Here is a 27,290-nt window from a genome sequence, read left to right as displayed (position 1 = left end):
CAGCTGTTATGGAACTACATAACCCAGCATGCACTGCTACAGTTTTGCTATTAGGGCATGCTAAAACTGTGGCAGGGCATGCTGGGATATGTAGTTCCATAACAGCTGGAGTGTCAAGGTTAGCCAACACTGCACTAGGGTTATTTTTCGTCAGAACTCAGGGCCTGATTCAGACCCGGTCACAAGCGCTGAGAGCTCGCAACCAGGTCGTTGGTGGCCCAGAGCGCATGTGCACGATGGAGCCGGCTCCGTCGTGCGCATGCGTGAGACCTGGATAGCGACGGGCAAGCCGTCGCTCAGGGTCTCGCACCAAAGGGGGCGTGCTGACGATGTTGAGTGACAGCACGCCCCCTTTGGTGGGCGGGCCGGGGGTGTGGCTGCCCAGACGGAGGCGTTCCCATGAGAATGCCTACCGTCTGGGGGCGGTCCCACTGACATCACAAGTGATGTCAGTGGGAGAGCTTTCGGCTCTGTTTGAGCCGAAAGCTCTCTGGGGCTTGCGGCAACGAGACCCTACCACAAGGGTCTCGTCGCAAGCCCGATGGTAGCGATGGTCTTGACCATCGCGACCATCTTCCTGGCTGCTCGCTATAGATGTGGGTGGTCACCCACAGCTATGCGAGAGGCCAGGAGGCCGTTCTAAAAACAAAAAAAGACCGGCCCTGATTCAGAGTGAGCGCTCTGTCAGAGCGTCCGGCTCTGAATCAGGGCCTCAGTCAACCTACCAGTATATTTTTGGACTGAAACTTGAATAGAAAGTAATGGAATTAAAATGCTCAAATGGAATAATCAGATTTTAAAGCATTGAATTAATTGCTAAAGGGCTTTACCCACAATATCTGATAACAGTATGTGATGGAGGAATAGAAGGAATCTGTGTTCTTAGGCCCTCATTCAGAGCCGCTCGTTAGCGGCAGTACGCTCGTTCCGAGCGATGTTTGCACATCTGCGCATGCGTACGCGTTTTAGTACGCATGCGCGAACCAGTCAGTGCGGCCGAAAATCCTTTGTACGCTATATAGCGAGTGCCTGCTATTTTGAGTGACAGAATGAGGTGTATGTGGGTGGTAACAGGGGAAGGTGCTTGAAAATGGGGAGTGGAGATCCGAACGCAGGCGTGCTTAAAGGTCAAAACGGGCGTTTTATGGGTGTGTATATTTAAAACAGCAGCGTCATTGACCACGTCACTGGGTTATTTTATAGCCAGAACTGCACGCAAATTTGTGGTAGCAAACACCAACCACAAGAATAGCGAGCAGTTCATACGCTGGTCGATGTACTCGATTAATCTAATAAATAGCGGACATGACGTAGGATGCGAGCGGCCAGGGGGCGTTTTTAAGAAATAAACGAGCGTATGTTTTGCACGCTCGTTCAGACTTAGAGGTGTGAACAGACAGCAATGTGCGTACGGATCATTTGAATAGCCACCCCTTGTTTTTAAACGAACGACCGCAAATAGCGAACGGCTCTGAATGAGGGCCTTAGTCTCTAAAATATTTTTTTGTGATAGAACAAATAATGTAGAATCAAGTTGCTTGTGGTCATTAATGTATTAGGGACCTCCTGTTTTCTGCATACAGTACACCAAGGCGTAGCATGGAGCCATGGTGCCCGGAGCATGCCTATGCTATGGCATACCCTCCTTCAAGGGCGTTTTAAGAGAGGAGGGGGCCCGTGTGTGGGAAGCAATCGGGAAGCCGACTGCCTATATACCGGCAGCCGGCTTCCCGACTGTCTTATCCCGGCAAGGGTGAAATGCCGGGCGTCTAGATGTAGACGCCTGCATTTCCCCGACGCCGGGAGACTGGCGCCCGGCATCACGATCGTAGTGATGCCTGGCGCCGCGAGTGGAAAGCCGCGGGGGGGGAGGGTTAGGTTTAGGGCTCCCGAGGGGGACTTAGGATCAGGCACCCCGCCGGGAGGGTCAGGGTTAGGCTAGGGGGAGGGAGGGTTAGGGTTAGGCACCCACGGGGGGGACTTAGGGTTAGGCACCCCCCCGGGGGACTTAGGTTTAGGCAACGGGGAAGGGGGTGGTTAGGGTTAGGCACTTAGAGGGGGGATTAGGGTTAGGCACTTGGGGGGGAAGTTAGGGTTAGGCACCCCTAAGGAGGGTTAGGGGGGTTAGGTTAGGTTAGTGGATACTTATCTATCCACGATCGGGATTTCCAGCGGTCGGGCTTCCGCTGCGTCGCACTCTGCTCCTGTCGGGCTGCCGCTGACGGGAATCGAACTGCCGGCCATGCGGCTGGCGGTATTTCATACCCATTCCCCATGTGCAGCTTCCGTTTGGGCCCCCTCCTCTCCAGCGGCGGCTCAGCATGGCACTGAGCGCTGTAGATTCTGGTTTCATGCCAAATGGTTTCGCGGTTTTGCGCCTACTTTCCCGGGGACATTTTCCCAGTGTGTTTATTGCTCTGCAGCGCCAGTCCAGCACTTCGGGAATCAGCGGAGGGGTAAGTATGATTACCTGTGGGTGCAAGGTGTGCGGCGTGGGCCCCCCTGGACCCAGGGGCCTGTGTGCCCCGCACACCTTGCACCAGGCTTGCCGACTTTCTGGCTGCCCCTTCCGGGAGGGAGCAGCCAGATCGGCATGACAGGGGGGTGTGGCCATTGCAAGGAGATGGGGCCGGCCAGATGATGTGCATTTGTGGGCTGGGGGGCAGGGCCATGCGATCGCTTCATTTTGGCCCTAGCCCCGCTACACAATGTCGATATTACAGGCATTGTGAAGCAGGGAGTGGAGACAAAATGACCAAAGTCACCGGGGCTTTCTAAGGTAAATGCGGGGGGGATACGAGGGGTGGGCGGCAGCCGGGAGGATTGCCTGCCTTCCCAGGAGGTCGGGAGCGGCACCCGATTTTTGGGAGGCTCCCGACCAAATCGGGAGGGTAGGCAAGTATGCCATGCATCCATATAAAGGGCAAAATTTACTAAGCGGCGGTTTGACTGCGGTTTCTATTCTATTCCCCGATGGTTTGGTGGTGGCTTCTATTCTATTCTAAACCCCGGGGGTTTGGTGGCAGTTTTGCAGCAGTTTCTAAATGACAGCCCTGTTCTATTCTATTCTAAAATGTGTTTTGACTGTGGTTTTGATTTTTGCAGATTTACTAAGGCCAAAACCACTGCAAAACTGCCATCAAAACACATTTTAGAATAGAATAGAACAGGGCTGTCATTTAGAAACCACTGCAAAACAGCCACCAAACCCCCGGGGTTTAGAGTAGAATAGAAATCGCAGTCAAACCGCTGCTTAGTAAATTTTGCCCAAAGACTCCTATGCCCTCCTTCCTGAATTTTGTGGGTGTGGCCAGCCAGCTCCGGAAACTGACTGTGCGCATGTACAGTATCAGATTCCCTGGAGGAGTCTTTCACAAATGTCTCCCCCAAGATGCCGTAGATGTAACTCGCAGACACAAGGTTAGCGCTACCGCTGTCCATGCGGTCCACCTTAGTACATAGTGGGGATATTTTCAATCAAAATTCAAATAATCCTGTAACAATACTGACTGTTAATAATTGCGGCAGTGCCGCGATTATTAATACATGGGCTCTATTTACTACAATCCGCATATTGAATGCGGATTGTAGTGTGATATTACCGAGTGAATTCGCATTGCGAATTCAGGCAATATCACAGGGATTTACTATAAATCCCTTGCAGGGACAGAGCTTGCGATAAAGCTCTGTCCCTGCGGATCCCATCCGCACTCTAGTCGCGGTATTTTCGGAAAAAATACCGCGACTAAGAGCCCGCGCATGCGCCAACCGACCACCGCTACTACCCCCACACCGACGCTAAGCCCCGCCCCCCCGGCGCTAAGCCCTGCCCCCCACCCGCGACCCCCCCCCTTCATTACACTTACCTGCATCCTCCTGGCCTCCGGTGATCTTCTCCGGGCTTCCCGATCAGGTGATCTCCCATACTGCACTGGGGCCCGATCACCTGATGACCGGGCCCCAGTGTACTATGGGAGACCAGCTGACCGGAGAGGAGCCATCACCGGAGGCCCGATCACCGGTCCCTGGATTCAGGTAAGGAAAAAAAAAAATGTTTAATTTTTTTTTTCTTTTTTGTACAGCAATCAGCTTGCGGTCTGCTTAGACCACATAGCTGATTACTGGGACCGGCTCCCACCTCTGCTCTCCCCGTTAGAGCAGAGTGGGAGCCCGGTAACCGGGGGAGACCCTGGATAACGCCACCTCTAGGTGGCGTTATTATCACAGGGCTTCCCCCGGTATTTTTTTACAATTTATTTTTAGTAACTTAGGTCGGATCACATTTCCCATTACAATTATGGGAAATGCGGTCTGCTTTACTAAAAATAAGTGATACTGGGGGTTGGAATAGAATTTTACTAATTCTACTCCAATTGCCCTGTAATAACTACAGGTGAAACTAAAATAATGTGAAATGGGTGTGAAAACACCCTTTTTCACTTTATTTTAGTAAAAATAATTTTAATAAATAGAGCCCTATCCCCTTAGAGTGAAAGCAGTTGACACTGTTATAGTTAAAAGAACAAAACTCAGGATTTTTTTTTAAATTTTTACCTAAGAAATAATAAAAGCAACCATTGTAAATCGGGTGGATTATTGGTTGCTATCCCTTGTTGTCAACTGTTATTCTTTTCGAGGAATCTGCAGGTAGCGACAGTCTGATTATAACATTAAACTATATGTGTCCTATAAATGTGTCTATTACATATGGAACATATCACATGGTGAAAATTATGATATCACATACAGTAGTAAAAATAGTGATATATGACAGGAAACATTTATAAGACAAATAAATTATAATGTTATAATCAGACTGTCGCCACCTGCAAATTCTTCTCAAAGAATAACAGTTCAGGGATTGAGAGAAACTATAATTTACTAACCTTAACCTAGGCAGTGTCGCACTCGACCACGGTAAGGCGATGCAAAAACAGCGCAGCAGTTCAGCTGGAAGCCTGGAAATTTCTGATAGGCAGTGCCGTCACAAGGTGGGTGCGAGGGATGCGGGCCGCACCCGGATGTCTCCCGCCGAGGGATGACACCAAGGTGCAGGCTCCACCTCAGTGACAGGAGCCGGGTGCTGCACTGTAGTATTAAGTGCAGCACTCGGCTCCTGACACTGTGAGGGCCAGGGCACCCCCCTGGCCCTCCCAGTAAAAAGCACCCCCCTGGCCCTCCCGCGTGGGCACTCCTCATTCCCGAGTAGCCACACACCCTTTCCGCATGGCCACTCCCCCTACACTGCTGATAGGCGACGCTGGGAATCCGATGATGCAGCACTTGCTCTTAGGCAGGATGCAAGGGAGGAGAAGCGCCACACATCATATCACCGGTTCTGGGCTTCTCTAGTTGTGCGTGTGACATCATACGCTCATCACACGCACCACGCTGCCAGAAGCAGTGCGTCTGGACCCTGGAGCCAGCACCCGGCAATCTGTCATTGATTAGATCAGGGGCGGGGAACCTTTTTTTTGCCGAGGGCCATTTTAATATCTATAACTTTATTTGTGGGCCTGGTGCAGGGCACACCCCCTCTGCGTGACATCACACAGGGGTGGGCCACAATAACCAGTGATTACAGCAATGCTGTAAGGGCAGCGGTGTGACCATCTGAAGCGTCCTAAGGATGCTCCAGACGGCACTGCTGCATAGATTCAGGGCACCCTGCTAGCCAGATGAGGCTAGCAGAAAAAAGCTCAGAGGGCCAGACCAAATGACTCCACGGGCCTTATACGGCCCCCGGGCCTGAGGTTCCCCATCCCTGGATTAGATACATGCCAGGCTCCAGCCGCAGCCAGTGCCCTCTAACCTGTTCAGCGCCCGGGGCTGTGCTCCACCGGAACCGCCTTCCCTACGTCCCTGGCAGTACATTGCTGTATGGTTTACTTATTGTCTGTGCTTTTTATTTAGTATTAGGTTTTGTGCGTCCACAGGTCTATTTTCTACGTGACTGAATCTATTTCACAGTTGCCTTTGGCCACTTCTTCTTGTAATAATCTCCTAAAACACAAACTCACCTAATTGTCTACATAACCTAATTAAATGTATTTTACTAACTATTGCTTACTCTTTTTGGTCTTCCATGCATGGCCTTTTAATGGCCACACGTAATTATGCTAATTACTAAATCTTTAAAATTCGGGACAATTACAACCTTCACATTTATGTTAACAGATGCTAGGCTAGATAGCAAGTTAATTATTGGTAAAACAGTTGGTTGGCTGTGGGCACTGCCCATCCCAAACCCATATTTTATTTTTGTTCATGTACTGAACATTTTGGAGACTCCATACTTCTTTTATGTATCAAAATGTATAAAACCCTAGAGATAATACATTCTGTGATTTGACCATGATCACATGTAAATATCCATACTGGGAATTCTGAATTGCTGTCTCGTGATCCTGACCCTATTTTCACCTTTGTAGAGTGGAAATGAATATGCACCTTTTTTGGTACACCCCTTAAAATCCATACTCTCCGCCCCTTTGTCTCATTTAAGTGACCTTGCTCCATTAAACAAGGCCCTATTTTGCTTAGGTTAGCAAAACCAGGTACAGACTGGCCATTTCTTATATCAGCAGGAGCAAACATCATTATCTTTCCACGGAATCCCAAGTACTTTAGCATGAAACTGGGTGCACCAGAGAAAATTACAGCACATGACATCAAAGACAAACAGGGCTTTTCTAAAAATAAAAAAAAATGGGACAATTACAATGAAAAAAACATATTTAAGGCGGGATGTACTAAGCTCTGGAAAATGATAATTTGGAGAGATATAAACTACTGACCAATCAGCTCCTAACTGTCATTTTTCAAACACAGTCTGTAATATGACAGTTAGGAACTGAGCAGCCAGTAGTTTATCACTCTCCAATTTATACCTTTCTAGAGTTTAGTACATCTCCCCTTTACAGTTTAATATGTCATTGAATCTAGTTTTTGTTGCAGAATATTTATTCCAAATTAAGGTAAAGTTCCAACTGTCAGGGTACATTACAAATTGCAATTGATTCCCACTCCCTATTTCATACACTTGAGTGTATATAGCAAATTGCCTTATATTTTATATCCGTCCAATAAAGGAAGGCAAAATGATATCAGATATAATGCAGGGTAAACAGGATACCTCACTGGCCTGCAAAGGTCAAGGAGTTTATAATTTTTTTCCCTTACACAGAAACCAGACCTGGTATTACAATACTACTGCCAACAGAAACCTAGATAAGTATTACACTTTACCTATTATACAGCCATTTGTGTTGTACCAATTTCCCAACATAGATTCTTGGTGTTTTTATTGTTATGGCTATTGACACACTAACAGTGCATGTTTTCCAGGTCTCTTCACAGAATCACAAGTGAAAAAGATAATTACCTGTGTACCTTTTAAAATGCTCAAATACCTGGGGAGGGATCTGCACAGGCTCAAAACATCACTTTTTTTATGACAATCTGGCTAAACCAACATAATTGCTATATGCAGGGGTGCTGAGAGGGGGGGAGGAGAGCGGGTACTAATTACCTGGGCTGCTGGAGGGGCCCGGCGGGGGGGCCCAGGTCCGGTGCCACTCCCCTCTCCCTCTTAAATCACAGCAGCCCAGCACATGCTGCTATGTGCTGGGCTGCAGTGGGAGACTCCTATGCCTGTGTGGGGGAGTGATCACACTGATCACACCCCCCCCACGGCTTTGCGCCGGGGGGCTCACAGCGCTACTCAGCGTGCAGCTGAAAACTTTTTTTACATTCTAACGGGGTGTGGCCACGCATCCCACGATTAGGCCATGCCCCCTTCACCCAGGCCTGGCCGGCCTCTCTATGCCCCGGCTATATGTTCTATTGTAGATATAGCACCTGGTTGGTGCTGCTCCCAGAATTCGGTATAAGTAACCAATTTTTCAAATTGCATAGAAGTAAAAGAAAAACATCTTTGTGGGGAACTCTTTATATTTGTATTTGTGTATATTTAAAACATAACTTTTATTATTTTACCTCTAAAAACCATAGTGACATATATTCTGCATAAGAAAGTACTGAACTATACTGGTGTCTTCGTTTTCTTTCTTATAGGTTATAAGGGAGTGTAATCCCTCCTCTTATAACGGACAATGGGGGTCATTCAGACCCACTCGCGAGCGGCAGTACGCTCGCAAGTGGGTCGATGTTCCCCACTGCGCATGTGCACGACGGAGGGAGCTCCGTCGTGCGCATGCGCGAGACTCGGCGAGCAAAGGACTTTCCATCGCTCCGGGTCTCGCACCAAAGGGGGCGTGCTGTCGATGTTGATTGACAGCACGCCCCCTTTGGTGGGCGTGCCGGGGGCGTGCCTGCCAGGCGGAGGCGTTCCCATGGGAACGCCTACCGTCTGAAGCCGGCCCCACTGACATCACTAGTGATGTCAGTGGGAGTGATTTTGGCTCTGATAGCCAAAATCACTCCAGGTTTCACTCGCAAGACCATCGCGACGATCTTGTTGGACGCTCGTATATGCTGTGGGTGGTGACCCACAGCTATATGAGCGTCCAGGAGGACGCTCCATTTTAATGGAGGAGGGCCCTGATTCAGAGCGAGCGGTCAGAGCGTCCGGCTCTGAATCAGGGCCAATGTAAATAGTATGTATTCGGCGATAATGTGTACTTTCCCTTTCAGATTGACACTCTTCTGAAATAAGCGGGTACAGCTCCAATTCTCAAAATTGCAAGGCACAAGTATTGCCAACATAAATATACATTTGCAGATGCATTTACATCAAAGAAATGCATCACATCAATATTCAGTCATTATAAAAGCTTATATTGTTACAATATATTGAAGTCACACAGTATTTTCAAAAACTACTTATATCCTATGTCCCTAAGCTTCTCTCATGGGGCTCTATTTATTAACATTATTTTTACTAAAATAAAGTGAAAAAGGGTGTTTTCACACCCATTTCACATTATTTTAGTATCACCTATAGTTATTACAGGGCAATTGGAGTAGAATTCGTAAAATGCTACTCCAACCCCTAAGTATCACTTATTTTTAGTAAGCAGATCGCATTTACCATAATTGTAATGGGAAATGTGATCCGGCCAGTGTTACTAAAAATAAATTGTAAAAAAATATCGGGGAAAGCCTTGTGATAATAACGCCACCTGGAGGTAGCGTTGTCCAGGGCCCCCCCCCGGTTACCGGACTCCTGCCCTGCTCTAACGGGGAGAGCAGAGCCGGGAGTCGGTCCCAGTAATCAGCTGTGTGGTCTAAACAGACCACACGCTGATACAGTGTAAAAAAAAGTAAAAAAATTAATTTACTTACCTGACTCGGTGGTCGGGGCTCCGGGTGATGTCCTCCCTCCGGTCAGCTGGTCTCCCATGCTGCAGTACGGTATATCACCTGACCGGAGGACATGGAAGACATCACCGGAGCCCGGATCATGCAGGTAAGTGTAATTAAAGGAGAGGGGGGGGGCGCGATCGCGAGGGGCGGGACTTAGCGCCGGAGGGGGTTGCAATACCGTGACTAGTGTGCGGATGGGATTCGCAGGGACAGAGCTTTCTCGCAAGCTCTGTCCCTGCAAGGGATTTGTAGTGAATTCCTGTGATATCACACAACAATCTGCATTACCAATGCGGATTGTAGTAAATAGAGCCCAGTGTGATTTGGGATAGATTACCAAATACTCCCCTTACTCTAGATTCTACCATTAATTAATAAGACAAATGTAGAGTAGAGCGATATTAATTAACACAACACAATTAAACGGAGACACACAGGGCCATATTCAATTCCAGGCGAAAAGTCCCGTACATTTCGCATGCAGCACTTTTCGACCACTTCGCTGGTTTTCAGTGCGGAAAAGTATCGCGCGCGTGTCCGGTTTTCCCCGTTTTCAGTTAGAAATCGGTGAAAATGGGAGCCTGCGAAACTGTAACATGTGAAAAGTCCTGTCATATTTGGGGAAAACAACCTGAGACCCCCCAAAAGATGCACTGACATTGGAGATCACTGTAGATGCCCCCAAATAGCCCTGCTGAAGGTATTAGGGGTACTTAAATGCTCTCAATAGCTGCTATTTAGCGTCTTTGTATAAGAATAGCATTTGGTATTTTTTTAGGCTCAAAAAAACTAGTACCAGCAAATTTTGGGTACCTGAAAATGGGTGTTAGCATATTTTTAAGTTGCTAAAGTGAAGTTTTAAATTTGTTAAAAATCCACCTACCGCAAGCACATGCAAACTTAAAAACACCTGGGGCATACTTGGGGGCCCCTGGAGTCTATTTTGCTTGTTTTTAAGTTTGTCCTCCAACTTTGGACTTTTTCGCCTCCAAAACGAAAGTACTTTTTTGAGGTGACCAAAACAGTTTTTTAAACGCAGTTTACCTTTGGGGGACTGTCCCAAGGGTGCAGGGGGGTTCCCGCAACTTTGCACCCCAAAACCCCAATTCTGCCTTTTTTCGACTGCTATTCATAGGCGAATCTTTTTCGACGATTCCAATGCATTGAGTTTACGCAGCGGCAAAAAGTCTTTGGAATTGAATACAGAGGAAACTTTTTGCATGGTGAAATGATGTCACTTGCAATACTTTTTCTCAGAAACGGACTTATCGCTGCTAATTGAATATGACCCACAGTGGGATAACTAATTTCATTTTCATAACTTCTCTATTTAAACACTCTCAATTCTTATCTTGACATTTCCTATATTTTAACTTATTTCACTGGTCTTGTCCACAAATTACACTTTTGCCTATTTTTATAATGTAGAGCTAAATAAAAGTACATTGTTATCTTCTCAATAGAACTGTTAAGTGAGTGCGCCATCCCTTGAACAATACTTTCCCTTTACTTTAATGGTTAAAATGTCCACAGATTGTTATATTTGGCCAGTGTCAAATCTAAAGGCTAGTATCTACCTGAAAACTCTGACCCCATGGGGCATATTTATCAATATCATTTTTTTCTAAAATAATGTGAAAACGTGTGTTTTCACACCCTTTGCACAATATTTTAGTATCACCTAAATGTGTGAAATTACTTTTGGGGGAGAATTCACAAAATTCTTCTCCAAGCCCTTAAATTCGCATTTTTTAGTAATTAGAATGCATTTGCCATACTTTTAATGGGAAATGTAATCTTACCAAGTGTACTAAAATTAAATTGAAAAAAAATAGCAGAGGGAGCCCTGTGATAATAACTCTATCTTCAGATGGCATTATTATGGCTTCCCTTCTGTTTCCCCTACTGATGATAGCCAGAACAGAGCTCAGAACTGGCACCGGTAACCAGCCATGTGTGTCTAAACAGACCACAGGTTGATCACTGAAGAATATAAAAATTTAAAAAAGAAAATAATAAATTAAAACTTACCTGCAAGCTGCTCCAGCCAGGGATCAGTGTCCAGCTCCTGTGACCCCAGTCAGCTGATGCTCGGATGGCAGTCAATAGATAGACAATGAAAAGGTTCGACAGTGTCTAGATAGACACCAACTGGTAGACAGGCAATGGGTTGACATGGTCAAAAGGTTCACATGGTCAAAAGGTCGACATTGAAATGGTTGACACAAAAATGGTCAACACAGTTAGAGTTGGCTCTAGAAGTTAGGGTTAGGCACTTACTCCGTTGGTTAGGCAGTAGGAGGGCCGATTAGGGTTAGGCAGTAGGAGGGCCGATTAGGGTTAGGCAGTGGGAGGGAGGAAAAAATAAAATGTGCCAACCATTTCAATGTTGACCTTTTGACCATGTCGCATTTCTGTACTTGTCGATCTTCAACCATGTCGAACTTTTGTGTGTCGAACTTTTGACCATGTCGACCTTTTGTACCTGTCAACCTATCACCTGTCTAGCAGTTGGTGTTGATCTTTTCACTGTCTATCTAAATAGTGTTGATCTTTTAATCCACACCTGTAAAACACCCAGCTGACATCTCAGTTTACAGTACTGATCAGCTGACTGTGGTCCTGGGGGGAGAAGGAGCCGGACACTGATCCTCGGGTATAGCAGCGTGCAGGTAAGTGGTAGCTTAGCGGGGTAAATTGCAGGGAAGTTGCAAAAAATTTAGCAAAAACTACCCTGAGGAGTATGGGGAGAGATTCGCAGGGACAGAGCTTTCTCGCAAGCTCTGTCCCTGCATGCGATATTTGAAACATCCTTGCGATGTATTCAAACATCGCAATGTGATTTTGGGGGCTAATTTACATTAATATAGAATGGTCTGTATACATTTAGGTGCAATTTCAATCATTACCACTAAAGGTGTGTACACACGGGTCGATTATTTTTTTTATGACTGAACTATAACGATATCGTTATCGTTCAGTCGTCAAAACAATCGGCCAGTTTCAGCCCCAAAATGATGAACGATAACTACCAATGCGCACTTCCATTGGTAGTTGCCGTTCATCGCCCGAACCTCCTGTCCAACCTGACGATATTGCCAGGTTGAACATGTTCAGGGATGAGTGAGTGAGCCCGGCACTGAACAAAATCGTTCTTGATTTCGTTCAGTGTTTGGGCTCAGTGCCGTTAACAACACTGAGCACACCCCTGCCGGGGACACACAGGACGATTTTGTTCGGGGAAAAAATTGTCCCGTGTGTACGCATCATAAGTTTACAAACTCTATCCTTGCAATATAATAAATGTTGTAGTTAATAATAACAATAATCAAAGTATTTGCTGCCATAATTGTAAATTCTGGTAAGTTTGATAATGCTTGTTTGTGTGCTTACTACATAAAATATATAGCATTATAGGGTCTATGTACTAAGCCTTGGAGAGAGATACAGGGTCTCATTCAGACCCGCTCGCGAGCGCAGGACGCTCGCAAGCGGGTCGATGGTACCCAAATGCGCATGCGCACGATGGAGGGAATTCCATCGTGCGCATGCGCGAGACCCGGCTAGCGACGGGGTAGCCGTCGCTCCGGGTCTCGCACCAAAGGGGGCGTGCTGTCGATGTTGATTGACAGCAAGCCCCCTTTGGTGGGCGTGCCAGGGGCATGGCTGCCAGACAGAGGCGTTCCCATGGGAACGCCTACCGTCTGGGTCCGGCCCCACTGACATCACTAGTGATGTCAGTGGGAGTGATTTTGGCTCTGATAGAGCCAAAATCACTCCAGGGCTTGCGGCAGCGAGACCCTACCGCAGGGTCTCCGTTGCAAGCCCGATGGTCGCGATGGTCTTGACCATCGCCATCATCATGGACGCTCGCATAAGCTGTGGGTGGTAACCCATAGCTATGCGAGCGTCCATAAGGCCGCTCCAAGTTGAGGTAGGAGGGCCCTGATTCAGAGCGAGCGCTCTGGTCAGAGCGTCCGGCTCTGAATCAGGCCCGCAGTTCCAACCAATCAGCTCCTAACTGTCATTTTTCAATCACAGCCTGTAAAGTGACAGGAGCTGATTGGTTGGTACTTTATCTTCGTCCACATTATCTCTATCCAAGGGTTAGTTCATAGACCTAGGGCCGTAACTAGTGGTGTGCGAGTGGTGCGATGGCATAGAGCGCAGAGCTCTGTGTCCGGCACCGCTGCTCACCCACGGTCCCTGCATCTGGCTAGCAGGTTACCTGTAATGACACCCTGCTGCTAGAATCTTTGTGGCAGTGCGGCGTGCCCAGCGCTGCCCTTGCAGCACCCTGAAGCATCCTGAGGATGTTCCGGGCTTTGCTGTGTATACCATTGATTGTGCCCCCGCCCCCTCCATGTAATGTCATGTGGAGGGATGTGGCCTGCACAGGGCACCGGTAAATGTAGTTGCGGCGCTGCTTAGACCCCTTTGTCCCTCATTGTTTACAACTAATGGCACTTACCATGGCTAAAGAAAGACAGGCTCACCACTAAAGATCCATTAAGCAAAGCTAAAGAGTAATACATTTGCCATGTTTAGAAACCTCAGCTGAGGACTGGGCCGGGGTCTTCACTGCAGTAGATTGTTTAGCAGGGCTTCTGACAGTTATATAAGATTCCTTACCTGTATACTGTATATTTCTATCCATATATTAGTGTTAGACAGGGCCAGATTAAGGTTTGTGGGGGCCCCTGGGCAACAAACATATGGGGTCCCCTATTAAATATGGACAAAATGGGGTTATGCGCAATGGGGACCGTATCGCGCGTAAGCGGTACATTGACAAACAGCAATAAGCTAAGCTTAGCGCTGTTTGTTAAATACTGAAAGGAGGACATAACCCCTTTAGTGAGTGCTAAAGGGGTTATGTCTCATTGTGAAATGGGGCCCATGGTCTCCACATGAATAAAACACACAATATACAACCACAGGAAAAAAATTATACATAGGCACACACATAAAACATTACTCACCAGTTGCTTAATCTTATCCATATGACACCGCACATAGGGCCTGATTCAGACACGCTCGCGAGCGCTGAGCGCTCGCAAGCGGGCCGATGTTGCCCAAGTGCGCATGCGCACGACGGAGGCGGCTCCGTCGTGCGCATGCACGAGACCCGAATAGCGACGGCCAAGCCGTCGTTATGGGTCTCACACCAAAGGGGGCGTGCTGTCGATGGTGATTGACAGCATGCCCCCTTTGGTGGGCGCGCCGGGGCTGCCCAGATGGAGGCATTCCCATGGGAACGCCTACCGTCTGGGGCCGGCCCCACTGACATCACTAGTGATGTCAGTGGGAGTGCTTTTGGCTCTGATAGAGCCAAAAGCACTCCAGGGTTTGCGACAGCGAGACCCTACCACAAGGGTCTCGTCGCAAGCCCAACGGTCGTGATGGTCTTGACCATCGCGACCATCATTTTGGCCACTCGCTATAGCTGTGGGTGGTCACCCACAGCTATGCGAGTGGCCAGGAGTCCGCTCCAAAAGGTAGGAGGTACGGCCCTGATTCAGAGCGAGCGCTCTGTCAGAGCGGCCGGCTCTGAATCAGGGCCATAGTGGCCCTGATTCACATTACACCACATAGTAGTGTTCCTTATTCATGTAACGATACTGGATCAGAACCTCTATACACTCCTTCCTATACCTTATATTATCCTTCCTATACCTTCTAATATGCTGCCTATACCTTCTAAAGATGATGCAAATTTGCATACGCAGTCATACAGTAAATAAAGACTTAAGACCTGAAATCTGTGGTTCCAAAGCACAAGTATCATTCAAGTAAAAGTACAGTCAGTTACACGCTATTGATCCAGACACAATTCGGCGCAATTGAATTATACAGACCCAAGTACAATATACATACGCAGCGCTTCCGGACCAGATGTTAGGCATCAGCAAGAAACCCCTCGTCTATCAGCTTTCGGCACGAAGACTAAAAACACAGTTTTGGAGCACACATATTTATACACCCCAGGAATAGACAAAACAATAGAGACGTTTGTTGCTGATGCTGTTGGTTCCCAAAGGGGATCCATCTGTTACAGCGCATTTAACAGGCTGATTCAAATAGACTCAACCCAACCTCTAACAACTGAGGGTCTCTGCCCTCCCGCCCCCTGCAATATCCTAACAGTTGTTCATATAATATACATTTTGTTGCTCGAAGTCTCTGCGGTCCATAAGTTGAGAATGCATGATGCGATCTCCACACCGATAACACCGGAATTCTGTTGAAAGAGTACGCATCAGTGCAAAACCAAACACGGCTTACTTAGCATGAATAAAACCTTAGTTATCAAATATCTTTATTTCACAGCATTTATACTAACTGACCAAACTTAGATCTTATACCTTTAACGTTTATGAAACCTTGTATGCGAATATGTAATGTGTGAGTATGCGGGGTTTGATATGAAGACGCTAGTTAACTTGGTGTGGATGCTTGCGCATTTAGCTACTAAATGGTGTTTTCATCTTATGCATTCGCTAATATGCGACTAGTTAACAGCACAATTGTGCGTATTACTGTTAGGGATGAGCGGGTTCGGTTCCCTGAGAACCGAACCCACCCGAACTTCGGGGATCCGGGGCGATCCGAGCCCAAGCTCGGATCTCCCTGTCTGCCCCGGATCCCTCTCCCGAGGCAAAACCTCGAGATCTGCTGTCGGATCTCGAGGTTTTGCCTCGAGCGGCCATTTAAAAAAAAATGCCTTTGCCTTTAATGGGCAAAGTGCTGATTGGCTGACAGAGCCGTCTGTCATGGCTCTCAGCCAATCAGCATTATGGTGCTCATTTGCATGTAGCACGGACTCGTGAGATCCGTGCTACATGCATCTGTGTGATTGACAGTGACACAGAGCACAGATGGGTCAGTGAGACCCGTCTGTGCTGCTGTGTATTTCAATGACACAGATGCACGCACGGACCAGGAGATCCGTGCTACTTGCATCTGTGTCATTGACACAGAGCACTAACGGGTCCGTGAGACCCGTCTGTGCTGCTGTGGTAAATAAAAAAAAAAAAACCTGTGTAAAAAGAGAAAAAAATGGCGTCCTCCCCCCCAAAAAAAGAGCAACCAGCCCCGGGCATTAGTGACCCAGTGCTGGGTGTGCTTAAATACAGGGGACAAACGACATAGGGGTCCCCTGTACTTAAACACAACCAGCACCGGGCTAGTCAGAACCAGAGCTGGTTGCCAAAATACGGGGGACAAACGACGTAGGGGTCCCCCGTATTCTGCGCAACCAGCTCTGGGCTCTGATCCGGTCCTGGTTCTGGAAATACAGGGGAAAAAAATGAGTAGGGTTCCCCTGTATGTTCCAGAACCAGCACTGGACTTTTTCTAGCGGGGGGCTGATGCCACAGCCAGGGGAGCCCTTTCACCGGGCCCCCCAGCCGCAGCATCAGCCCTGACCGCTAGTCAGCCCAGGCCGGGGATCCCTGGAGAGCTGGGGACCCCCCCAATAAAGGGGTCACCCTCTCCAGGGCACCCCAGGCCCAGGCTGATAGCCCGGGGCTATCCCCGCCACCCCTGGTGGCGGTGGGTGGCGGGTTGATTGTGTGGTGTGGTGTAAATAAAGAATATCAAACATTGTCTTTACAAGTAGAACTGCAAGTCCCAGCTAGCCTGCCCCGCATGCTGGTACTTGGAGAACCACAAGTACCAGCATGCAGGGCATTAAGGGCCCACTAGTACCTGTAGTTCACCTGTAAAAAAAATGTTTAAAAAAACACAGGACACACACACCGTGACAGTATAAGTTTATTAAACATACATACACACACACACACACACACACATGTACACATACTCACCTATGTAACCCTGTAGCATCGGTCCACTTGTCCGGTAAAGTATCCATAGGGGACCTGTGAAAAAAAACATACTCACCATCTCCTATGCGAGGTTCTGTCCTCTTCGTTCCAAAGTAGGCATCCCCGGACTTGGCAAAAAAAAAAAACGAAAACGCGATCCACGAACTTAGTACCGTTCTATAGAACGGTACTTCCCGAATGAGAGCTTAGCGGCGGGGTATCACCATGGAAACCCCGCTGCTAAGCGTTCATTGGCTGAGAGAGGCCATCTCCCGTCTCTCTCAGCCAATGAACGGCTCCCTCCATTGTAGTCAATGCTGGGAGCCGCAAGGTTATTAAAGTTTACCCTGCGGTTCCCACCATTGACTACAATGGAGGGAGCCGTTCATTGGCTGAGAGACGGGAGATGACCTCTCTCAGCCAATGAACGCTTAGCAGCGGGGTTTCCATGGTGATACCCCGCCGCTAAGCTCTCATTCGGGAAGTACCGTTCTATAGAACGGTACTAAGTTCGTGGATCGCGTTTTCGTTTTTTTTTTTTGCCAAGTCCGGGGATGCCTACTTTGGAACGAAGAGGACAGAACCTCGCATAGGAGATGGTGAGTATGTTTTTTTTCACAGGTCCCCTATGGATACTTTACCGGACAAGTGGACCGATGCTACAGGGTTACATAGGTGAGTATGTGTACATGTGTGTGTGTGTGTGTGTGTGTGTGTATGTATGTTTAATAAACTTATACTGTCACGGTGTGTGTGTCCTGTGTTTTTTTAAACATTTTTTTTACAGGTGAACTACAGGTACTAGTGGGCCCTTAATGCCCTGCATGCTGGTACTTGTGGTTCTCCAAGTACCAGCATGCGGGGCAGGCTAGCTGGGACTTGCAGTTCTACTTGTAAAGACAATGTTTGATATTCTTTATTTACACCACACCACACAATCAACCCGCCACCCACCGCCACCAGGGGTGGCGGGGATAGCCCCGGGCTATCAGCCTGGGCCTGGGGTGCCCTGGAGAGGGTGACCCCTTTATTGGGGGGGTCCCCAGCTCTCCAGGGATCCCCGGCCTGGGCTGACTAGCGGTCAGGGTTGATGCTGCGGCTGGGGGGCCCGGTGAAAGGGCTCCCCTGGCTGTGGCATCAGCCCCCCGCTAGAAAAAGTCCAGTGCTGGTTCTGGAACATGAAGGGGAACCCTACTCATTTTTTGTCCCCTATATTTCCAGAACCAGGACCGGATCAGAGCCCAGAGCTGGTTGCGCAGAATACAGGGGACCCCTACGTCGTTTGTCCCCCGTATTTTGGCAACCAGCGCTGGTTCTGACTAGCCCGGTGCTGGTTGTGCTTAAGTACAGGGGACCCCTACGTCGTTTGTCCCCTGTATTTAAGCACACCCAGCACTGGGTTACTAATGCCCGGGGCTGGTTGCTCTTTTTTGGGGGGGTGCACGCCATTTTTTTCTTTTTTTACACAGGTTTTTTTTTTTTTTTTTACCACAGCAGCACAGACGGGTCTCACGGACCTGTCATTGCTCTGTGCCAATCACACAGATGCATGTAGCACGGATCTCCCGGGTTCGTGCTACATGCAAATGGGCACCATAACGCTGATTGGCTTCCTGTCTGCCACTGCAGTGCCACTCCTAGATGGGCCACGTGTTTGTGCCGCCCCCTTGTGTCGCTTAGCATAGTCATCCAGCTTCCTCGGTACAACCTTTTGGCCTAAAAACAATATTGTGAGGTGTGAGGTGTTCAGAATAGAGTGGAAATGAGTGGAAATTAATGTTATTGGGGTTATTAATAGCGTAGGAACAAAAAAAGGCCCATTTATGTGATTTTAGCGGGTTTTTTTTATTTTTTAAGAAAAAATCCAGATCCAAAACACAAAACCCAGAACCCAAAACACGGAAGGGTGGTTTTGGCAAAACCAATCCAGATCCAAAACACGAAGAAAGATCCAGATCCAAAACCAAAACACAAAACACGAAAAGTGTCCGGTGCACACCCCTAATTACTGTGTGTATGAGAAATGAGAAAGATGCAATTGCATGGTGCTAATAGTAATCTCGCCATATGTACTTAGTTGTGAGTTTATCTAAAATGGCGCTGGGGCAGCCATTCGCAAAATGGCATCTTGCGATTTCATTTCCAAGATGGCGTCTTGCGGCCAGTCGCAAGATGGCGTCGCCGCAATTCAATTTTAAACTGATATTGTCTCAGCCAATTTCCCAGCTTCGACACATGTTATGCCCCTAATATACATAATGCCCATAGTAGTAGTATCCATAATATATATAATGCCCACAGTAGTAGTGCCTCTTACACATTGCCCACAGCAGTGGTGCCCCTTATGCAAATCCCCATTAGTAGTGACCCCAGTAGTCATTCCTCCTGTAGTAGTGTCCCCTGTTGTAATGCCCCGTTTTAATGCTCCCTGTAGTAGTGCCCCCAATAGTAATGCCCCGGCAGTAATGCCCCCTGTAGTAGTGCCCTCAGTAGTAGTGTCCCTTATGCAGTGCCCCCAGTAGTGGTAGTTCCCCTTATGCAGTGCCCCCAGCAGTGGTGCCCCTTATGCAAATCCCCATTAGTAATGACCCCAGTAGTCATTCCTCCTGTAGTAGTGTCCCCTGTTGTAATGCCCCGTTTTAATGCTCCCTGTAGTAGTGCCCCCAATAGTAATGCCCCGGCAGTAATGCCCCCTGTAGTAGTGCCCTCAGTAGTAGTGTCCCTTATGCAGTGCCCCAGTAGTGGTAGTGCCCCTTATGCAGTGCCCCCAGCAGTGGTGCCCCTTATGCAAATCCCCATTAGTAGTGACCCCAGTAGTCATTCCTCCTGTAGTAGTGTCCCCTGTTGTAATGCCCCCTGTTTTAATGCTCCCTGTAGTAGTGCCCCCAATAGTAATGCCCCGGCAGTAATGCCCCCTGTAGTAGTGCTCTCAGTAGTAATGCCCCCTGTAGTAGTGCCCCAGCAGTAATGCCCCCAGTAGTAGTGCCCCTGTAGTAGTACCCCCTGTAGTAGTGCCCCCAGTAATAATGCCCCCTGTAGTGAAGCCGCTTACATGAAAAAAAAAAGATAATAATTTAACTTAAGCCCCGCTCCTGCGTCGGTCCGGCTGGCCACTCCTCGGAACTATGGGAGAGACGTCATGTTGTCTCTCCCATAGTGCACTGCACACTGCGGGAGCCAGAAGCCGGAGTTTAGGAGTGAGCTGCAGCCTCCGGCTGGCGCTGCAGGGAGGGAGCCGGGCGCCCGCTGGTAACAAAATTTCAGCGGGGACCCGTCAAATGAGCCGGAGGAGGTGGAAGTGGTTCAGTCTCCCATTCGGTCCACTTTAACCCCTGGTAGGTGTAGGGGCCTCTTATGTGTGGGGGCCCCCGGGACGACCGCCCCTGTCGCCCCCCCATTAATCCGGCCCTGGTGTTAGAAACGACTAGAAAAATTGGACAAAGATTATTTTTACCCCAGCATGTCTGGACAACTATATTCAGGTTGATGCTGCACATGGCACATACCCTTCCTGCCTTTCTGGCTGTGTTGTTACCCTTTCCTCTGTCTCTCGTCCCCTTTTGTTGCCTGTAACCTACAATAACAATATGATGTGATTATTCTTTATAGCGAAACCTTTCCGGTACATTTTCCTCCTTACACAATAAGTGCAGCACGGCACATTACTTCTAAACTTTGCCAGACATATATAATTAACCTGACACTTCAAAGTGTTGCAGATGTCATGAGCAAACTCTCTGATGTCAAATCAATTTCAGTCATTTACAGGTAGAGCTTCCGTGTGTCCCTGTTGTCCAAGAAACAGTCCCCAGCATTTATTTCCCCCTTGATGCAGAATTGCTATTTTTGTAGTAATCACAACAATGTTAGCATCAATGTTATCAGAAGTCTCTAAGGAACCCATTTATCATTGAATATTTGAGGTATAATCCCTGAAAACACCAGTTTTTGGGTGTTTAACTAAAATATAAAGTCTCCCCCGAATGTATTAAGGAGGGGCCACATCAGATATCTCTGATTCCCTGCTGTGATCCCTCCTTTGCCGCTGGCAGCTGCATCCCCCATATGTTCCTATGGGGGATACGATGCTGCCAGATTTACCAATATCTGGAATGCGACGCATTCCCGATATTGGCCCCTTCAGCTAAACCCATCTGAGGATGGCGTTAGCCGCTGTAGCCTATGAGCTACTCCACGCATAAGCTATGGCCGCCGCACATGTGCAGTCAGCGGGACTGCGCATGCACGGTAGCCCCGGCACTGGACGGCAGCTCTGCGAGCACATCACAGGGACGTGCTCCTTTCGGAGCCCGTGTTCCTGCATGTGCCGGATGATACATCAGGACGATATGATTGCATATTGCAATGCGATGCTGGGTGGTACTGACATGCCTAGATCTCATTGCCAGTGTGATCATTAGTAAATGCGGGCCTAACTGTGGCTATCAGGCTATACCCAACAAAAAAGGGATAACATTTCCAGACTGAATTGACTTCCTGTCACATGACATTGGTGGCCCTGTTTTATGTTATTAAAAATTGGAGACCTTGCTTGTACTTATTTTCTTAGTCCTTTGTTTTTATTGGCAGCCCCAGATTTAAAAATTAAGGGTTCTATGTATTAAAGGCTAGTGCACTGCTGTATGCAGTTTCCCGATGGTCGGGAATCTGTGCAGGCGCCCGATGCATGTGCATAACGGGTCTGCGAACTCACGCCCAGATTATCATTGATTGACAGTCTGCTGCCATTTGTGTGGGGGGGGTGACAGCCTCCGTTTCCGGAAACATAGGTGTGACGCCGCCATTGGGGGGAGGGAGGAGGCCACAATCTCCGTCGGCTGAGGGAGATTTCCTGGCCTCTTTATCTCATCCCAGGCGGCCGGCTTGTGTGACCCCATGGGTCACTTAGTCGGCCAATGTTCTCGCAGATTATCCGATGTTGTATTGTACAATGCAGCACATAATTCATCATGCCTCCTGCTGCATTACCATCATTTCAAGGACAGAATTGCAAAGCTGTTGCGTGCAGCTTTGACATTCCGTCCTAAGCTGAATCAGGCCTAAGCCTTGGAGAGAGATAAAGTGGACGGAGATAAAGTATCAGCAAATCAGCTCCTAACTGTCATTTTCAATCAAATATACGGAGGGGAATATTCTTGAATGATTGCGGAGTGAACACGTAGAATATTCGTGCGTCTCACCTTCTAGAATGTTCTGATAGATTCCCTGTTAATTGAGGGAATCCATTATCTCAAGAACTAGAGCCAATTCAAAAAGCTACTTTCATTTTTGAATTCCACAACCCCAAAAACCCTAAATTCATTAAAATATCCTTGGCAACTAAAACTTTTTATTGGACTTTGTTATTTTACTTTGCTTTATTATACAGTGTTTTGGAAGTTTCAAAAAATTATATTTATAAAAGATTCCATGGGGAGATTTATCAAACCTCCTAATGAGGACAAGTAGAGGGAGGTGTTGCCCATAGCAAACCAATCAGATTTTAGCTATTCTTAATCTAGTACAGTGATTCGCAGCTCCAACCCTCAAGTGAGGATATCTGTCTGTGGAAGCAACCCAGCAAAATAGATTACCTCACCTGTGCATGATTAAAGACATCCACTAAACATCACCTGTTGGGGCAGTGGCGTCCCTTCCTGAGGTGACAACTAGTGTGGGTAGGGAGGGATGTTGTGCGCCTGCAAAAGGGGGCGTGGCCTCACTGGACAGGACGTGGCTTCGAAGGTAGGTGGCGTGGCGTGGCCTCGCAGCCCAAACCCCATCTTAGTCACTCTGGGGGTCTGGGAGATGCATGCTGCCCCCGGGAACAAGTCTGTTTCGAAGTGCCAGCTCCTTTACTGTGTCAGGAACCGAGTGCAGCACTCAGCTCCTGTCAATGAGGAGGAGTCGGCACTTCGGTGTCACCCCTCAGAGGATGACACCCGGGTCGGCGAGCGACCCTCTTGTGATGCAACTGTGTTGGGGGTACTTGAGCACTTTAGTTGAGAACCTCTGATCTAGTACATTCTAGAATCTAGTTCTAAGGGCAACACCTTCAATTGTCCTATTTAGAAGGTTTGATAAATCTCTCCCTAAGGGATAAATGCAGCTACAGAGGAGAGAAAGGCACATTTACACCTCTTTCCTCCATATTTGCCTCCAATCAGCTGCATTAAACGGCCATAGAGCAGGTGTTCATGGAGGAAGATATGGGATGGAGGGAGGACTTCTAGTAATTATATTGATCATTACTATGCAGGATGTTGCACCACTCTCTCCCCCTCCCCTTCATCAGAGCATTTTAGTGATCATGATCTATTTTAGATATCATTCTAGTGATTCCTATAAAATGAAGACTGCATTCTAGTGACTACTGTACAATGCAGATGTCATTCAAGTGACTGCTACAATATAGAGAACATATTAGTGTTTACAATACAGAGGGCAACTTAATCATTGATATACATTACAGAAAGACCTATCAAAACTGTGATTTGTGAATGGACAAAGCTCTCCACCAATCAGAGGGCTGTGAGCCATCTGCTGCATAAAGAGAAAGTCGTTGTACCTAATACTCAGCTCAGTTCAATATAGAGTCTGCAGGACGGCCAGGGATAAATGCCATGCCACATTTTACAGATTGTCAGCTGCAGAGTGGTCTAAGAGTGCACCATAGACTTATGTAATTAAGTGCAAAGACTCTGTTATTCCAGGACATTGCTCAGCTAAGTAATACACAGTCTTTCCTATATATAGTATTAATGATAAATAGTAACTTGTTCTGAAATTACAGGTGACACCTACTGCTGGCGCATTCAGAACATGAGGATAAGTTATATGTTTGGTGTCAACTTTGAGACTGGAGGGAACCAACTGTCACGACCAGGGTTTTCCGGCATAGGGGACAACCGGTATTACCTGTGAGGGCGCTGTGGCATGGTCCTTCCGGTGGAGGGGTTGGTATCAGATGGCGGGCATTGGCTGTGCGAGGTATTCCGCGGGCACTGTGTCATTCTGGCCGGGGTAGGCCTGGTGGTGTTTCCAGTCCACTCTGGTATGGGCGCTGCCATCTTGCCTCTGGTCATGTGACGTAGCTGCTCCAGTCTTGGTGTGTCACATGCTCTCTCTGACCTATCACGATCCTGCACTAAGTACTTAAGGGAGTTCAGAGCTCCCCATAGTTGCCAATGCAACGTGTTTCACAGCACATGCTGTGAGAGAGAGTTCCTGTGCTCCAGTAAACCTGTCTGTTTTCCTGTGCTCCAGTAAACCTGTCTGTTTACCTGTGCTCCTGCTGGATCCCAGCTTCCAAGCAGCCTGCATTGCTCTGCCTGCTCCCAGTCTCCCGCTGGAACCACCCTGCACCTTCCATTAACCCTCTCCCTGCCTAAAGACCTGAGTGTGCAGTTAACCCCTACCTACACTGCCTCCAGTTCCCTAGCTCTCTGCAGCTATCCTGCTTCTACACTGAGCCATCTCAGTACTACTCATCAGTTATTCAACTACTCCATAACCTCTCTGGATTTCATCACACCAGTATCAATTTGTAACCCGATATCCTGCCTGCAGCCTCGCAGTAACTATTTGGATTACAAATACTTTTATTTTTTCTGTCACCACCTGGACATTACCCACTCTTGCTACACTTCAGTTTCAAGTCATCACCTCCCCATCTATATTTTGGACTTTATATTATCAGTGTACATGTCTTCAAGTTCACCCATTAAAAAACCCACTTTTCAGTTTAAATCTGTGCCGGTGTCTGCTCCTGTTACCACCCCGGGTTCACAACAAACACAGGGCCTGATTCAGACCCAGTCGCAAGCGCTGTGCGCTCGCAACCGGGCCGATGGGCCAGTGCGCATGCGCACGACGGAGCCGGCTCCCGGAGACCCGATAGCGGCGGGCACTCCGTCGCTCCGGGTCTCGCAACAAAGGGGGCAAGCTGTCAATGTTGAGTGACAGCTCGCCCCCTTTGGTGGGCGGGCCGGAGGAGTTGCTGCCCAAATGGAGGTGTTCCCATGTGAACACCTCCGTTTGGGGGCAGCCCCACTGACATCACGAGTGATGTCAGTGGGAGAAATTTAGACTCTGTTAGCTCTCTGGGGCTTGCGGCAACGAGACCCTACCACAAGGGTCTCGTCGCAAGCCCGATGGTCGCGATGGTCTTAACCATCGCAACCATCTTCCTGGCCGCTCGCTATAGCTGTGGGTGGTCACCCACAGCTATGCGAGCGGCCAGCAGGCCGTTCTAAAAAAAAAAAAGACCGGCCCTGATTCAGAGCGAGCGCTCTGTCAGAACGTCCGGCTCTGAATCAGGGCCACAGATCGTAACACCAACAAGACACTAGTCCTGTCCCAGATTTAGTGGAATTCCTCTACATGCCAATATGCTGTTTACACAAAACATTGCTGCAGGCCCGTGAGCATTGAACATTTTACACATCCATCATATAAGGCGCCTTGGGGTGTTCTCATAAAAATAAAATGTTGGGACTTCTAGGAACATTCCAAAAAATAAATTATAATTTTTAAGTATTGTATGTACATGTTTTAGTATATTACAATATTTTGTTTCAGTACTGAGGGTTTTCCGCATAAAAAATACAGAAAATACAGAAACAGAACGACAGACATTTTATCTGGCATCATGCCAGCCGCAGATGTCCCCGGCATACACTATGAGATTTCTCACAGTGTATCAGCCGAACATCTGCCCTCCGCCCCCGGGGGAGGAGACATTTCCCTGTTCCTTCCATGGGAAGGAACAAAGGAAATGTCTGTCTCTCGGCCGCAGCTGGGCATACACTGCCCGATGTGGCCGACAGTTTACATCATAAATATTGCATCGGATGGGCATGCTGGACAATCCGGCATGCCCGACCGAGCAATATTTAACCCTCGGCCGCCCGCACACACTACAATTATCGGGGCGATCTGCGGATATCGGGCTGATCGCCCAGATAATTGTAGCGTGTATGGCCAGCTTAAGCAGTACATTCTGAGTTACATACGATATTAGGAAGGAAAGGAAAGAAGGGATGTTGTGCATATGGTAAATTATTTTATAGATCTGCCAGTCAGGATGGTATCTTTGCTGTTTATATGGGCATATTAGTAAAGAGTTTTGCATGCATGATATATTAACAATAAAAATCAGAAATTCTCATTCACCTAAAAATATTTCCTGCCCACAAGTGTGTTCTCTATATACAAGTTGGCATAAGAAATGCACAACAGGCTGTCAGAGTGTGGCTGAATCGATGTTTGAATCATAACCTGCATTTGTACTCCTAGATAGATAGATAGTTAGATAGATAGATAGATAGATAGATGCAGGGGCAGAACTATGGGAGACAATGGAGGCGCCTGCCGCCGGGCTCCAGCTCTGAAGGGACACCTCGTCCATTGTCCACAACATTCACCCAACTTATGGCTGTAACTATGTACCCGGAGTGTACCGTCACGGCTGCCCAATACATGGCCCCTCTTCCTGGCACCTGAGATGCCACCATACACTAGTGGAGAGCTCCATGTCAGACCATCAGCTGCTGCCTTCCTCTATCTATAGGCTGTCTGCATGTGTATTGCTACATTACAGTGTCAGTGGCTGTGACATGGGGGTTACCAAATTATAACTTACCTCCGGGATGAATTTACGCCACTAGATAGATAGATAGAAATCTATCTATCTATATTATAATTTCTATATTGTATCTTTCTATTCAGTACTTGACAAATATATATTAGGAGCCATTATTATGTTTCTAAAACATCTAAGTGCATAAAAGAGAGGTGATATGTGTGAATGATTAGTGTGCATGTTGCTATGGGTAGGAAATACATGGCATTTATATTATGTGCTTAATTACTGAAGTGCATTGTGGGATGGTAGGGACAGATTGCTTTGTGTAACATATGCAAGGATTTCAGTAGTGTAGCACACCTGGTTTTAAACTAGACTTGCCAACTATCCCACAATGGCCAGGAGGCTCCCAATAATCAGGTTGCTCTCCCGGCTCCCAGCAAGAGAGGGCAAGTGTCCCTGTTCGGGGACCACCGCAGGAAACTCCATCCTACCCTCTCAGCAACTGTCCACATAAGAGTGAAAGTGGGTGGTCCGGGGGACTGATG

The 27,290-nt window shown here is 47.8% G+C and overlaps 1 protein-coding gene across 3 annotated transcripts in view; it reads right to left on the bottom strand.

The window, feature by feature from the left end:
* The window catches only part of LOC148525274 (lamin tail domain-containing protein 2-like), a 263,190-nt gene that overhangs the window by 33,079 nt on the left and 202,821 nt on the right, over nucleotides 1-27,290 (bottom strand). Inside the window, exon 1 of one of the 3 annotated variants that reach the window (XM_088471018.1) lies at nucleotides 24,075-24,623. The exons of the other annotated variants lie outside the window; for them this stretch is intronic. Within the exon in view, the coding sequence (XP_088327144.1) occupies nucleotides 24,075-24,241 (167 nt within the window). The 5' untranslated portion in view covers nucleotides 24,242-24,623. Of the gene's footprint in view, nucleotides 1-24,074; nucleotides 24,624-27,290 lie in introns of those variants that run through there. 3 annotated transcript variants of the gene reach the window in all.

This window comes from Taudactylus pleione, unplaced genomic scaffold (assembly GCF_031769625.1).
Source record: "Taudactylus pleione unplaced genomic scaffold, aTauple2 ptg000109l, whole genome shotgun sequence".
Taxonomy (NCBI): domain Eukaryota; kingdom Metazoa; phylum Chordata; class Amphibia; order Anura; family Myobatrachidae; genus Taudactylus; species Taudactylus pleione.
Note: the sequence above shows the minus strand (reverse complement) of the source record. Positions and strands in the feature narration are given on the sequence as shown.